At 40.5% G+C, this 15,577-nt stretch overlaps 1 protein-coding gene across 1 annotated transcript; it reads right to left on the bottom strand.

Moving 5' to 3' along the window:
• Positions 1-1,270: 1,270 nt before the first annotated feature.
• LRRIQ4 (leucine rich repeats and IQ motif containing 4) lies at positions 1,271-15,206 on the bottom strand. The gene is made up of 5 exons (XM_067737144.1): positions 14,187-15,206; positions 9,406-9,579; positions 7,816-7,954; positions 5,081-5,277; positions 1,271-1,423 (listed from the first exon to the last, which is right to left on the bottom strand). Exons 1-5 carry the CDS (start codon positions 15,204-15,206, stop codon positions 1,271-1,273), a joined length of 1,683 nt encoding a protein of 560 aa, XP_067593245.1.
• Between the last annotated feature and the right edge of the window lie 371 nt (positions 15,207-15,577).

The following is a 15,577-nucleotide window of genomic DNA, read 5'->3' as shown; positions in this document are numbered from 1 at the left end:
TCTGTTCACACATTTCTATTCTGATATGCTCCAGTCAAGTTATGTTTTGCTTTCTTCTTGCTACACTAATAATTCATACTGCAATCATTGCTTGAAAGACATGTAGAATTTGAAATCAATACCACTCTAAAAGAAAAAGTCATCATGGGAATTCCTTGGCAGTCCAGTGGTTAGGACTCGCTGCTTTCACTGCTGTTGGCCTGGGTCCAATCCCTGGTCAAGAAACTAAGATCCCACAAGCCATACAGTGTGGCCAAAAAAAAAAAAAAAGGGTGAGGAGGTCTTGAGTGGTATAAATGGGGATGTTTTAGGTAATGATTCTTCACTTCTTTCAGCATTCCCATGAATTCCATGAACACCTGTGCTCATGCAAAACCCTATGAACAAATGTTCATAGCAGCTTTATTCATACTAGCCAACAACTGGAAACAGAGCAACACCCTTCAAAGGGTGAATGGTGAAACAAACTATGCAATACTACTCAGCAACCAGAAAGGAATGAACTATTGACACTTGCACTACTTGGATGGACTGGAAGTGAATTATACAGTATAAAAAGGCCAGTCCCCAAATGTTACATACTATGTGATTCCATTTACATGATCTTCTTGAAATAACAAAATTACAGGTTAGGGATTGGAAGAGGGGTAGGTGGTAGGTGTGACTAAAAGCAATAGCACAAGGGAGATTGGTGGTGATTGATAGAACAATTCTGTATCTTGACTGTGGTGGTGGCTTCACAAAAGCTACATGTAAGAAAATTGCATTGGACTACACACACTCACACACACAGACACACACATGCACACACACAAAAGTGCATGTATAAGTGATGGAATCTGAATAAGCTCTGTGGCTGGTAGTGAGGTCCATTTTCTGGTTTTGTTACTATACTATAGTTATGTAGGATGTCAACACTGAGGGAGGGTGAAGGGTGCATGGACTTCCCTGTACATTTCTTTGGAACCTCCTGTGAATTATTTCATAATTGAAAGTTTTAAAAGTAGACATGATAGTACAGTGAACCTCCATGTACCTATCACATGCTTCTTTTTGGCCAATCTTATTTCAGCTGTATTCTTCACATTTACCTCTCCCTGATATTCTGAAGCAATTCCCAGGCATTTTAATCCATCAACATTTCAGTAAAAGAACCTTTATTTTTATATATAACCATAACTCTGTGAATAATTTTTGTGTGGTAGGCATCTAATTCCTAGAGATTCTTAATCCATCAGGGTTCATTACCTCAATTCATACATTTATAGAATTATTTCTTATTTTTCTTGACAGATTTTCCTTTTACATCCTGCTTTCCTTTCTTATCTTTTGGAGAATTCTTCCCCTTCTTTTGCAATTTTAGCAGGTCTTCAAATTTCCCAAATCCTTTGCGTACCATTATTCCACGCCACCATGCCTGAATCTGAAAACAAGAACAGCATCAGCTCGTACCACAGTGGACTGGGGATGGTTACAGCTCTTTGTTCTGGTATGTAGTTTTCAAGATGTGGAGAATGAATGTCACTAGAACTCTGAACCTTATTTTCTCTCTTTCTCACTTGGCCAGTCATCCAGGCAAAGCATTTTTCAAGTATTTGGTGCTTTATGTGCCAAGCACTGTTCTAGACATTTGGGAAACAGCAGCTAAATACCAATGTCACTGACTCTGTGGAACTCACATCCCAGTGAGGGGAATAGACGATAAACAATAAACACATGACTGTATGATTTGCCAGATGGCAGAGGTGACAGTGCACAGCAAGGGGAATGGGTATGCCTGTACCCTGCCTTCCTCTTGTTCCTGGACTACCTGCGCTCCTACCTACAGGCGGCCCTTACCTGTTCTTGAGATCCTATTCCTTCACACCTGTTCAGGAAATCTCTTCTGTAGTAGACTCTTCGAAACTGCCAGTGGCTCCCTGTTTCTCTCAGAATAAAAACTCAAGTCCTGGCCTCTCACCTTCTGAGATGGCCCACACTCTGTCTGTGGAGTATGTTTCTACCAAGGTCATTTTCACCTCTTGAGATGGACGGCATTCTGTCTATGGAATGTGTATCTCTCTAAATAAATCCACGTCTTAAACAAAAACAAACAAACAAACAACCACCACCCCCCAAAACTCAGGGCCTTGCAATGGCTTACAAAGCCCTATCCAATCTGCCCCTCCCACCTGATCTCTTAACTGTCTCCCCCTTGCTCACTTGCTCCAGCAATGCAGACACACGCAGGCACTGCTCCAGCTCAGGGCCTTTGCCTTTACTGCTTCCTCTGCCTGGAACACTCTTCCTAATATTCAGATGGTTCACCCCTCCACTTCTTCAAGAATTTGCTCAATTGTCATTGCTATGGACTGAATTGTGTCCCCTGCTCCCACAATTCGTATGTTGAAAAGCCTTAATGCCCAATGTGGCGGTATTTGGAGATTGGGCCTTAGAAGGTAATGAGGTTAGATAAGGTCATGAGGGTGAGGCTCTCATGATGGAATCAGTGCTCTTATAAGAAGAGACATCAGAAAGCTTGCTCTTTCTCTGTCATGTGAGGACACGGTGAGAAGGCAGCCGTCTGCAAGGCAGGAAGGGAGCGCTCACCAGAAACTGACCATGCTGGCACCATGGACCATCCCGGACTTCTAGCCTCCAGAACTGTGAGAAAATAAGTTTCTGTTGTTCAAGCCACCCAAGCTATGATACATTGTAATGGCTGCCTGAGCTAAGACAGTCATTTTCCCAATGAGGCCTACCCTGACCATCTCATTAAATTGAAACCCTTATAAATCTAAAAAAAAAAAAAGATGCAAATGAACTTATTTACAAAACAGAAAGAGACTCACAGACTTAGAAAACAAATTTATGGGGCTTCCCTGGTGGCGCAGTGGTTGAGAATCTGCCTGCCAATTCAGGGGACACGCGTTCGAGCCCTGGTCTGGGAGGATCCCACATGCCGCAGAGCAACTGGGCTCGTGAGCCACAACTACTGAACCTGTGCTCTAAGCCCGTGAGCCACAACAGCTGAGCCCATGTGCTGCAACTACTGAAGCCTGTGCACCTAGAGCCTGTGCTCCTCAACAAGAGAAGTCACCGCAATGAGAAGCCCACCTACCATGACGAAGAGTAGCCCCTGCTCGCCGCAACTAGAGAAAAGTCTGCACGTAGCAACGAAGACCCAACGCAGCCAAAAATAAATAAATGTATTAAAATAATAATAATATTGATGTTGGCTCTAAAGACTGGGTAACCAATCCTTTTATAAGTCAGGTGGTTTCCGGCTCTTTGCCTTCAAGAAAAGTGAAGTTAATTTGTCAGCTTAGAGCCTGCTATCTATTTTTGGGGATACATCTGGAAGAAGTTCAGAGATATGTGAGGCCCTGTCACTTAAAACAAAACAATATAGGCAAAAAAAACACCTTTTTCCATTCTTGTCAACTTAAGAATTTAAACGAGGTTTCTCATCTGTAAAATAAAAAATAGGAATGGAACTGATGCCAAACTTTATCTCATTCTAGCAATAATTAATAGTTATGCAAGGATGTATAAACTATGTGAAAAAGTCTTTCCAAAACTCCTGTAAGTCAAATAATTAAATATCAAAATTTATAATAGATTTTATATTGTTTTGGTCAATTTTATACTACTACTAATTTCACTAAGACTCAATCCAGAACATTACAACACTGTGATCATAGAAAAAAATTTTAATATAAATTTTAATTTATATAAATATTTTTGTAGCCTAGAAGTATGAGGTGATCCGTAAATGACATACACACACACACACACACACACACACACACACACACACACACACACTAAGGTTAATTCTGAGGGGAAAATGGAATGGAAATACACGTTCAAGAAGAAAAAGAAATGACATAAAATTTTTGCATGTAAGATAAGAACTTGTTTACTGACATACCAAATCATAATGGTACTTAGATTCCATTGGATACATTTAAAATACTGATATAACAACTCTATTTTAAGATGTCAGTATGTAAAATTCACTGGAAAGTAAATCCTTTGCAATGATTTAAACTTAGTGACAAAAAAGGTTAAATATCAATTTTAAAATGTGCAAGAGGGTGCATGGCTTTTCAAAATGCTTTTAAGAAGTATCCCCCAAATATTATTTTCATTCCTGAGTATATACATATTAAAATTAATATTTTAACATAAACTTTTTTCCTTTATGTTGCAGCTCGGGCATTATTTTGATTTATTAAAATTATGTTTGTGGTAGCTTATATTATCTATGAGTTTAATTTCAGAAGCGTAAAGGAGGTATCACACAATATTTACCAGGAAAGGGAGGATGTTAGGTCTGATATGATTGAGGGCCATCGATAAAGGATCTTACAGACCAAAGACTAACTCTTATTTCAGGTAACACGGAGAGCTGTCCACTTCAGCAGAGGCATGGCAAGATCTGACCTAGGTTTTAACAGCGTAGGTCTGACTGCTGAGTGGAAGATGTATCACAGGGGAAGCAGGTGAGGAAGTAGGGACACTAGTTGGAGGGCTAATGCAGTCATCTGGGTTTGAGATGATGGGGGTTTGGACCAGTTGAATGAAGAATACTGAATACTGACTGAAGTGGACACGTTCCTGGGCTGTCTGGGATATCCTTATGTTTCCATGGGCTTGGTGGGCAAGGAGAGTGACAAGGCTCTTAGCCCTTTGATGCTAAGTTAGGGGCAGAGCAGAACTCTGGTCTCTAGACCTCTGATCCATAAATGCTTTCATTTCTAATTTTTCAGTCTCATCTTGCTGACTTTGTTAACATCAGCTTTTCACTCCAGTGAATAGTCCAACAGTTTTAGATAGTTTGGGAATTTGAAGTTTTGGTTTCTTTTGCCTATTTGTCTGCTTCTCATCTGACACAGAGAAAAGGAACAGAAAAGACAAAAAATGCTAGGATGATGTTAAAAACTCTCTCGCTTAGCCCTGGGGATATAAAAGTAAATAAGAATCTCTATTCTCAAGGTATAGATGTGTAAAGAGCAGCCTCATATATCTATAGTTTAACACTAATCCCACTCCAAGCAACTGTGCATACGTTATACAAAATTTTTGCTGATTTTACCTTTGTTGCCATTGTCTTCATATTTCTTCTTTCTTTAAGGTACGCCCGTACAGCCTCAGCGCCTTCGGCACACACTGTCATTGGGGGTTCTTCCATGGGATTGCCCATCAGTGTCAGAACTTTTAGATTCACTAGACTATCCAGATTCTCTGGAAGATGGGTGATCAAGTTGTCCTCGAGCCGTAATTCTTTCAAAGCTGAAATGATTTTTTTTTAAATAATGAATTTGTCTTAAAAACAAGCAAAATTAAAGCATGCATTCTTGAGTCCAATCACTTTGAAATGTTTCCTCCTATGCCATGTAACAAAAGACGGCACATTTAATGAGGCAAACCAAGTTCTCTTTTTCATAACAACTCAAGGTTGTTGGAGCCAGTGTAAATCAGTGTTAGAGACAGGAAAATAGTAAATACTAAAAAATGTTGAGAACGTTCCATTCCTCCAGGGATCAAAGAGAGGATAAAAATGCACGGTCTGGAGCATGACTAAGGAGTACCTCATACCCGCCCCTGCCGCTAATCTTTGAATTATGTCCTATGGGTATGGGTAGGCAACAGCTTCCACTCATATTCCTTCATCCTCCTTTCATTAAAGAATAAGTCATAGCTTGAAAACACATCTATAAACCTGAAGATTCAGCACATCATGGCAAAGAAAAAGTTTTTGTTTGGTTCCTGTAGGATCTCAGCAAAAGCCTGTTCAGCGAATGGATGGATTTACAAATAGTGGTTTAGCCTAGTGGAAAATGTTTGCATGTTCAAATATGAATCATGTATGATTTTTCATGTCAATCATGTAGCTCCAAAAGTCCCCCCTTGCTAATTTCATTACTCTGGGTCAATCCTTTTCCTTTTATTCAAGTGACTTATTGACCTAAAGCAAATTTAATACGGGACCCCCAACTCCAAATTCTGGCAGATAGTAGGTATTCAGTAAATTCTTTTTTTTTTTTTTTTTTTAAACATCTTTATTGGAGCATAATTGCTTTACAATGGTATGTTAGTTTCAGCTTCACAACAAAATGAATCAGTTATATATATACATATGTTCCCATATCTCTTCCCGCTTGCGTCACCCTCCCTCCCACCCTCCCTATCCCACCCCTCCAGGCGGTCACAAAGCACCGAGCTGATCTCCCTGTGCTATGCGGCTGCTTCCCACTAGCTAACTACCTTACTTTTGGTAGTGTATATATGTCCATGCCTCTTTATCGCTTTGTCACCGTTTACCCTTCCCCCTCCCCATATCCTCAAGTCCATTCTCTAGTAAGTCTGTGTCTTTATTCCTGTTTCACCCCTAGGTTTTTCATGACATTTTTTTTTCTTAAATTCCATATATATGTGTTAGCATACGGTATTTGTCTCTCTCTTTCTGACTTACTTCACTCTGTATGACAGACTCTAGGTCTATCCACCTCATTACAAATAGCTCAATTTCGTCTCTTTTTATGGCTGAGTAATACTCCATTGTATATATGTGCCACATCTTCTTTATCCATTCATCCGATGATGGACACTTAGGTTGTTTCCATCTCTGGGCTATTGTAAATAGAGCTGCAATGAACATTTTGGTACATGACTCTTTTTGAATTATGGTTTTCTCAGGGTATATGCCCAGTAGTGGGATTGCTGGGTCATATGGTAGTTCTATTTGTAGCTTTTTAAGGAACCTCCATACTGTTCTCCACAGTGGCTGTATCAATTTACATTCCCACCAACAGTGTAAGAGGGTTCCCTTTTCTCCACACCCTCTCCAGCATTTATTGTTTCTAGATTTTTTGATGATGGCCATTCTGATTGGTGTGAGATGATATCTCATTGTAGTTTTGATTTGCATTTCTCTAATGATTAGTGATGTTGAGCATTCTTTCATGTGTTTGTTGGCACTCTGTATATCTTCTTTGGAGAAATGTCTATTTAGGTCTTCTGCCCATTTTTGGATTGGGTTGTTTGTTCTTTTGTTATTAAGCTGCATGAGCTGCTTATAAATTTTGGAGATTAATCCTTTGTCACTTGCTTCATTTGCAAATATTTTCTCCCATTTTGAGGGTTGTCTTTTGGTCTTCTTTATGGTTTCCTTTGCTGCGCAAAAGCTTTTAAGTTTCATTAGGTCCCATTTGTTTACTTTTGTTTTTATTTCCATTTCTCTAGGAGGTGGGTCAAAAAGGATCTTGCTGTGATTTATGTCATAGAGTGTTCTGCCTATGTTTTCCTCTAAGAGTTTGATAGTTTCTGGCCTTACATTTAGGTCTTTAATCCATTTTGAGCTTATTTTTGTGTATGGTGTTAGGGAGTGATCTAATCTCATAATTTTACATGTAGCTGTCCAGTTTTCCCAGCACCACTTATTGAATAGGCTGTCCTTTCTCCACTGTACATTTCTGCCTCCTTTGTCAAAGATAAGGTGACCATATGTGCGTGGGTTTATCTCTGGGCTTTCTATCCTGTTCCCAGTAAATTCTTGTTCATGGCATAATGACTATATGGATGAGTGCTAACTTTCTTAACAGTTGCTATTTTCTTTTCAATTCTTAATAAACAATCTAATTGCCTTTGTGAGGCTCTTAGCTGTGCTAACTTGGCACCTGGCCTTCCCCGCACTACTAGGAAGCTCTGCAAGGAGATGATGGGGTAGGTCTAAGCCCTCATCACTGAGATTGATCTTTAGTAGGGCAAGGAAGCCTTCAACGCTGATCTCAAACTCCACTGGGCTGTGGATCTACAAAGAGTCCTCACCTTGTGCTTGGCAAATGGCATCTGGAAGTTGCTTAATCAGATTGCAGCGGCAATCAAGAATTTCCAAGTTGGGCATCGATCCCAAGGATACAGGCAGGTACTCGAGATGATTGTTCTCTACATACAGCTCTTTAAGACTCTGAAATAACATGAGAGTATACCGTAATGACCCTTACATTGATAAAAGAATTATGGTAACCAGAATCACCTGTGAGTTCCCATGTTCTTTCTTTTTTTTCTTTTAATATTTATTTACTTAGGCTGTTCTGGGTCTTAGTTGCTGCATGTGGACTCCTAGTTTCAGCATGCATGCAGGATCTTGTTCCCCGGCCAGGGATCAAACCTGGGCTCCCTGCATTGGGAGTGCAGAGTCTTACCCACTGGACCACAAGGGAATTCCCTCCATGTTCTTTCAATGGGGATATTATGCATTGGGGTAAAGGGAAACACACATTTAAAGAATCATCATCAAAAACTACAATTATTTTTGAGTTAAGCCATCAGTTGCGGTTCTCACGTATGCAGGGAAAAGAGAACATGGGAATCTAGTGTTTATCTGTTTCACGAGAACTTTATGGAAAAACAGTTTGGATCATTTAACTACAAATATCATTTGCTCCCTTTCAACAGCTAATTCTCTGTGGCAGTTGCTACAGAATTGCAATTGCCACAGACATCAATCCAACATTGCCCAAGTGGATGTAACCACAATGTACAGAGAATAGGTTAACTATTTTCAGATTCACTGGGCAAGATTTTAATGTTTGCATTTCACCCTAAGATTTTGGAGAGTGTGGCGTTACATGTACAAGGAGCAAGTTGATGAAAGCAGTTCTGTGAACACAGGGCAAAGGAACAGAGAATTAGGAATAGGTGAGATGTACCTGTTCTGTACATGCCATTGCTCAGTTCCAGGACTGGGAGTTATGTAGTTACACCTACCTTATCATTATTAAAGTTACACCTAGTTTATCATTATTAAAGTGTAGCACCAGGAACATGAAAAAAAAAATCTTTAAAGTACGCATACATAAAGACACACTGGTATGGCTACTTTGAATGATGTCATCTTGTTGCTTTGCTAGGATTTAGCATAGTGCTGTGGACCCATCTTCAGCATGAACCTGGTGCAATAGTTAAGTACACCATGATACGCCTTCCACCATGCAGGGAGGGAAATCAGACTGTCGCATCCAAAATGCAGACTCCCAGCCATGTCATCTGTATGATACCTTAACTTCAAAATAGTATCATTTTCAGGGAATATTTTTTAAAAGTGGAAATTAATTGCAAAGTGGTATGGCTCAGTTTCTGCAAATAAAACATGCCAAAGCACACAGTAGAAACAAGTATGGCTTGACATATCCAAGAGCAATTACAATACAATGTTCTTGGAGGATGGATCCCGGGGCTGTTTAGGAAGACAGTGGAAGCCTCAAAGCGTAACAGTGACTGCTTGCTGGCAGCTAGGAATCTCGTATGGATGATTCCACATGCAACCTGTGAGAACAACACCAAGTCTTCTCAGTATCAGCCAATTTAAGGAATCAGGGCGTATAATTTTTTGCCTGCTCGTTTGGGGAGGCTTACCTGGAGTTTCCTAATGCATTCTGGCATATGGGTAAGCTTGGCTCCCTGATCTTGGCCAATGTATAATTTCTCTAAAGACTCTAAAGAAAGGATTTCTTCTGGAAAGGAAGGAAACTGGTTTCCGGTTAGTCCAAGAATCTTCAGTTTTGAAAGTAAACCAAAGTTTGACGGTAACTGGAAGTATTCCAAAATGATAAGTCAAGATTATTCAGGTCAAGAGTATTTTTAACAGTAAGAAAATAAATTGGGCTTTTAGTTTTGAGGCAGAATGTTTAAAAAATAAGTAGAGCAATTTAGCATCTCCTACTGATGAAAAGTTAGCCCATACGTTTGCATATATAGTATTTATACTCATAGATATATAAAGTCTGGAGTTCTACCTTTCCCCCAGCCTCTCTGCTCTTTACTTTTACGCACTGGATAAAATTAGAGCAATTTTTAACCTACTTCATTGCAAATTTTTAAGCTGTAGTGTATCAAATGCTTGACACTACTGAAAGAAAAAGTACTAAGCTTATTAGTGTAATATTGCAACTATAATATTCATAATTAATTCTGTTATTGGAACTGATCCATTTAGTGACATGACCTCTCACCCTTAAAGGCTTTAGCTCAGCAATTCTGAAACTTCAGTTAAAATCTCAGTTGGAAGGAAACAATGAATTACAATTATATCTTCTGCCCTCCAGTGAATCCCAAGGCTATCTGTCCTGGTATTAGGCAGGCATTTCACAGACTCCCACTCCCAGACTTTCAGCGTTGGAAGGCCTTAAAAGGGTCTCTCTATTCTAACCCTCTAATATGGTGGTGGAATATGTTCCATCGCTAGCCATCCAGCCCATATTTAAACACCACCTCCTGGGATGAAAAGCTCATTGGCTGAAGACCACTACTTACCAAATTTCCTTCTCCTGTCAAGCCAAAAATCTGTGTCACTAATACATCCACCTATTGGCCTCTTTCTGGCCCTCTGGAACCACATGGAAAAATCTCACTCTTAAAATATGTGACACAATCACCCTATTGATTATGTTACAGAAATACCTATTTTCTTGTAGGAAAAAAGGCCCAACTCTGTGTCTTAATAGCTTCTTAACTCATTTTGAAATATAGTTCCCTGGCAAATCCTTCCTCACGGGTCCCTGCTTCAGCCTTTGGGCTTTCCTCCCACCCATTCCCTAATCTGCCACTCTACTTTTCATGACAATGGTTGATAGGGTTTGGCTCAACCCAATCTCTCTCTAGATGGGTGGAATAGGTAAATAATTAGTGAATAGATTATCTCTATAGTGGGCTTTCTTTTGACCTACAGGCCAAAGTCTCATACACTTGGAATCTGCCATAAGCCATTTTTCTCTTTATTGTGTAGTGTGAGGGTTCATTTTCTTAAAAAGTTATAAACTGCTTACAGTTTTACTTATTTATTAACATTAAAAAAAGAAAACTCAGAACAAGTCAACCTCCAGAGAAACTGATGTTTAAGCTTTCCTTCTTGGCTATTTCAAAATTCTTCATCAGGCCCTTAGATCCCTTCAGTGGGAAGCATCTGCATTCAATGCAGTCCAAAATAATGGGGAAAGAGTTTTCAATCTAACCACTTCATTATAACCTAGTCATTCCACTCTTATTGCTGTTTACTTCGTTCATAGGTTTAGCTTTTCTTTTTCAAAAGCCCACTGAATTTTAAAGATTTTTTTTCCCCAGGATATTTAAGATCTAATAATTAATCCCATCATAGTCATATCAAAGTATAGTGTAAGTAAACTTGGATGTACAGAAAACCTGCCGAGCGTCAAATGAGAACAATTATTGCTGACACTATAATTGAGCTGTAGCCATTCTGAGGTTGAATTTTCCCCCTTAATAGTGTGAATGAAAAATCTTACCAGCCAAATCAGTAAAACAAAAGATGTTGCAGCCACCTGACAGTGAGCCCTGAGGGAACTCAGGATGGAGACAAATGGGCTGCCCACTCCCAAGTCCTCAGCCACTGCAGTCACCCTCCACGGTGCACCCTGAGGAGACTCAGGATGGCCCTAGATAGCTGAGGTGCATATCAAAGGAATGATTTCAGTGAGCCCAGACTCTTGCACCTTCCCATACACAGAAATGCGCTAAATTCCTTAACTTGAGAATTTGGTTTTCTTTAATTAACAGTAATCTTTTGAAGTTCCGACTACCTGGTCTTTGTTGCAAAAAGTCCTATATATTCCGGCTCCTCCCTTCCCTCTGTGGAGCAGACCCTCTGAGCTATCTGAGAGGCTGCATCCCCCGCTTAAGTCCTCAGTTTTGTCCACCAAATAAAACATAGTTCTCAACTTTTAGGTTGTCTGTCTTTTTTCAGTCAACAATAGAAATGTACCATACAAATAAAATCCATCTAGATACACACTGAAAGTTAGCTATTTTTGCCTCCATCTAGGAAAGAAAAAGCAACTGGCCAGGCTTCTAGCGCCAGAAGGCCATGAGGCAAATTTTGGGGTGTGATAAGGCGTTGGCTTAAAGGCAACGTGTCATTATGGAGAGAAATGCATTGGGAGGTTGCTGGAGGCATAACAGGAAATTGAAAAAGGAAGACAAAAGCCGCAGAAATACCATCATAAGAACTGAAGAATAATAAGCACTGGTACGTGGAGATTTTCATGTTCAACATAATAACATTGAACGTGTTCACATTTAGGTGCAGTTTGACTTGCAGTAAAACTTGGTGTTGGGTGAGGCTAATCTTTGTTAAGGAGCCATCTGTGTGTGATTCCCTCCTCCACCCTGATTTCTTGAAATGTCTCACAGGGAAGGGTTAGGTATCACTCGTGACTCAATAGGATTTAAGTGAACTTCCCAAGGGTGCTTTATATTTTGAGCCTTTCACTCCCAACTGTGGAATGACAGACTTTGTTCACTATAAAAGGAATTTCTTACATGAGCTGCAGAAGAATTGGGAGCCGGGCAGAGGACTTCTCATAGAACCTCTAAAATCCTCCAAGGTGGGCTGCTACCTAAGTAGAAATTGAGTCCTAGATTCTTTTCCTAAATCTTAAAGTCATCATCAAAATATTTACTTCCTGAAAGGCAGTTTTGAAACTCTCTAGCAATGAGGAAAACCAAAAAAAAAAACAAAAAAAAACCCAAAGTTCTAGAAATTGAAAGTCAAGTAAAAGATTAAAAAAGAACAAAAAACAACTTTAAGGCTAGGTCTTTTATAATGTATGAAGTACATGAGAGTGGTGTTCACGGCTAGGAAAAACAGACCTAATATTTGGTTACTGTTGTTGATTTCCAAACCTCCCTTTCTCTCTCTCTACAGTTGTCTTTTGCTTTTAACAGAACTCTGTTCTTTTAAATTTTCAAATATGAAAAAAAAAAGATATATTCAATATCTTGTAATAACCTATAATGGAAAAGAATCTGAAAAAGAAACATATATACACAACTGAATCACTTTGCTGTACACCTGAAACTAACACAACATTGTAAATCAACTATATTTCAATAAAAATATAAAATTAAAAAAAGCATCTGTACCCGCCGTCCAAACCTTTCGTTAATGAACAAAATGAACTACTGCAATTAAAATTGAGTTCTTGGGGCTTCCCTGGTGGCGCAGTGGTTGAGAGTCCACCTGCCGATGCAGGGGACACGGGTTCATGCCCCGGTCCGGGAAGATCCCACATGCCGTGGAGTGGCTGGGCCCGTGAGCCATGGCCGCTGAGCCTGCGCGTCCAGAGCCTGTGCTCCACAATGGGAGAGGCCACAACAGTGAGAGGCCCGCGTACCGCAAAAAAAAAAAAAAAACAAATTGAGTTATGATCCCATCCTCATTTCCTTGACTTCCTCCCTCTTCCAAGAGGCAGCCATTATTAGGAATTTTGTGAGTTTTTTTTCCAGTACATATTTTTATACTTTTATTACATATAAAAATATCCATAAAATGTGTTGTGTGTTGTGTGTATGTAGTTTTGTGTGATTAAAGATTTATATGTGATATAATATTCTGCCATTAGGTGTTTTACTTTTTAATAAACATCACACTTTTGAGATCTACCCACATTGGCACGTATAACTCCAGTTCACTTAAATTATTGTGTAGTATTCCATTTTACAAATATACCGCAATTTACTTGCGAATTCCTCTACCAACTGACATTTAGATTATCTCCCGTACGTCATGATTATCAACAATGTTACCATGAACGTTTTTGAACACACCACCCTGCACACATGTGGGAGAGTTTCTCTAGGGACAAACTGATTTTGCAGTTTCCCGTGAATGGAACATTAAAGCCTAAGGCTGTATGTGTCGGAGAACTCTGCTGTTTCAGGAAACCCCGTTAGGAGGTAGTCTTGTTAAGAACATGAACCCTGCAACCCAGTGCTGTGGGTTGGCATCCTGACTCTCTCATGTACAGGTGTGTGGCCTTGACAAGTTAGTTAAGCTCCCCATGCCTCATGTTCCTCATAGATCATTGAGGATAATATCACCCACGTCGAAAAGTTATTGTGAGGATTAAATGGGATAATATCAATACATGTAAAACATTTAGCCCAGTGACCGGCACGTACATATTGTAAGTAAACATCAGCTACCATTTATGATCACTATTGCTATTCAGAGCGGGAAAAGTAACATAAATGGTGACCCTGTTGGATATATCTGTTAACCCCGGATTTTCACTCGTAAACTCAGTTCGAATTTCCTGATGTTTAGACACAGAACTACACCAGCTTAGGGCCGGAAGGGCCCTTGGTGGGAGCATAGCGACAGCCAGGAAGGGGATCGGTACCTGGCATATTTTATTATCATCCAGCGCCAGGATTTCCAGGTTATGCAGCTCACAGATCTGCAATGGACAGCGTTCCAGATAGTTCTGGCTGAGATCGAGGAAGCGCAGGTTAACCAGGCGTCGGAAGGGGCGGCGCAGCACCCGCAGGCCGGTGTTGTGCAGGTAGAGCAGGTGCAGCGAGGTCCACCTGCAAAGGACGTGCGGCACCTTCTCTAGGTGGTTCCCGCTCAGCCCAATCTCCGTCACCTGCGAGAGCTCGGCCAGGGTGTGCGGGACGGAGTGGAGGCGATTGTGGGATAAATCCAGCACCGACAGCTTGGAGCACTGGCACAGCGACTCCGGGAGAGCAGGCAGGCTGTTGTAGGCCACGTAGAGCTTCTTCAGCTTCGTCAGGTTCCCAATCTCTTCTGGGATGGCACTTAGCTTGTTCTCATCCAGGTCGATGATCTCCAGGTTGAAGAGACCACACAGCTCCAGAGGGAAAACTTCAAATTGGTTTTGCTTCAGGTGGATCTCCCTCAATTTGGTCTGGTTCACTATTTCCTTGGGCAGAGATTTCAGGTGGTTTCCCGCCAGTCCGAGCAGCTCGAGGTGGTGAAGGCGTTTACAGACGAGGGTGGGGATCTCCGCCAGGTCCGTGCGGTAGAGGCGGAGCTCACGCAACTTGCGGATGCCGCCGAGGACCCGAAGGGACGAGGCCAGGAGCGGGTTGTCGCTCAGGTCCAGGCCCTCCAGGTTGCTCAGCTTCCCCAGCTCGGGGCACAGATTCTTCAGCTTGTTCTTGTTCAGGTAGAGGATCCTGACATCCCTTAAATGCTGAATATCCTTGGGGATTTCTGCAATCTGGTTGTTTTCCAGATGCACTTCCTCTAATTCTCGTAAGCCTAAAATCTCCGCTGGAATGGTAAGCAAGCTCTGATTAGAAGCGTCAATGAAAAATGTTCTATCAGAGACCTGTTGTGGATCATTTTTCTGATGAATTCTAGATGAATGTTCTGATTTTGTGCTGTCATTTGACATTATTCTGATGGAAAGTTCAAATATTCAAAATCTGAAATATTGTGAAAAGAAACAAAAAAATATCAGTTTACTTGCCACCAGATTTGGTATCCTTAAGAGAAATAAAGTTTAGTTGATTAAATTGAGTGCTCACTACGACACAACATAAAATGTAGGCTTTTGTGTTTCATGTTGGGAGAATACCCCTCTTTCTCCTAACAGGTTGACTTATATTTTAAAAGAAGGATTGTCTAATTTCAATTTTTAGAAATGCCTCTTTTGATTCTATTTTCAGGTTGGATGTGGAAGGTTGCAAAAGATCATTGATCTTACCATAAACACCGAGAAAACATTAGGAAAAAAATAGTACTTTAAAATACTGCATTTTGGGG

The sequence above is a fragment of the Pseudorca crassidens genome, chromosome 5 (assembly GCF_039906515.1).
Source record: "Pseudorca crassidens isolate mPseCra1 chromosome 5, mPseCra1.hap1, whole genome shotgun sequence".
Classification (NCBI taxonomy): domain Eukaryota; kingdom Metazoa; phylum Chordata; class Mammalia; order Artiodactyla; family Delphinidae; genus Pseudorca; species Pseudorca crassidens.
The sequence above is the reverse complement of the archived record's forward strand: the minus strand, read 5'-3'. Positions and strand labels throughout refer to the sequence as shown.

Bases quoted from the DNA above. Each gene is read 5' to 3' on its own strand.
- LRRIQ4 (XM_067737144.1), bottom strand. From the start codon at position 15,206: ATGTCAAATGACAGCACAAAATCAGAACATTCATCTAGAATTCATCAG. The intron at 9,580-14,186 runs GTACCGATCCCC...GAATACTTCCAG, and splicing joins ATGATAATAAAATATGCCAG to TTACCGTCAAACTTTGGTTT. The intron at 5,278-7,815 runs GTGAGGACTCTT...AAATCATTTCAG, and splicing joins TGCCATTTGCCAAGCACAAG to CTTTGAAAGAATTACGGCTC.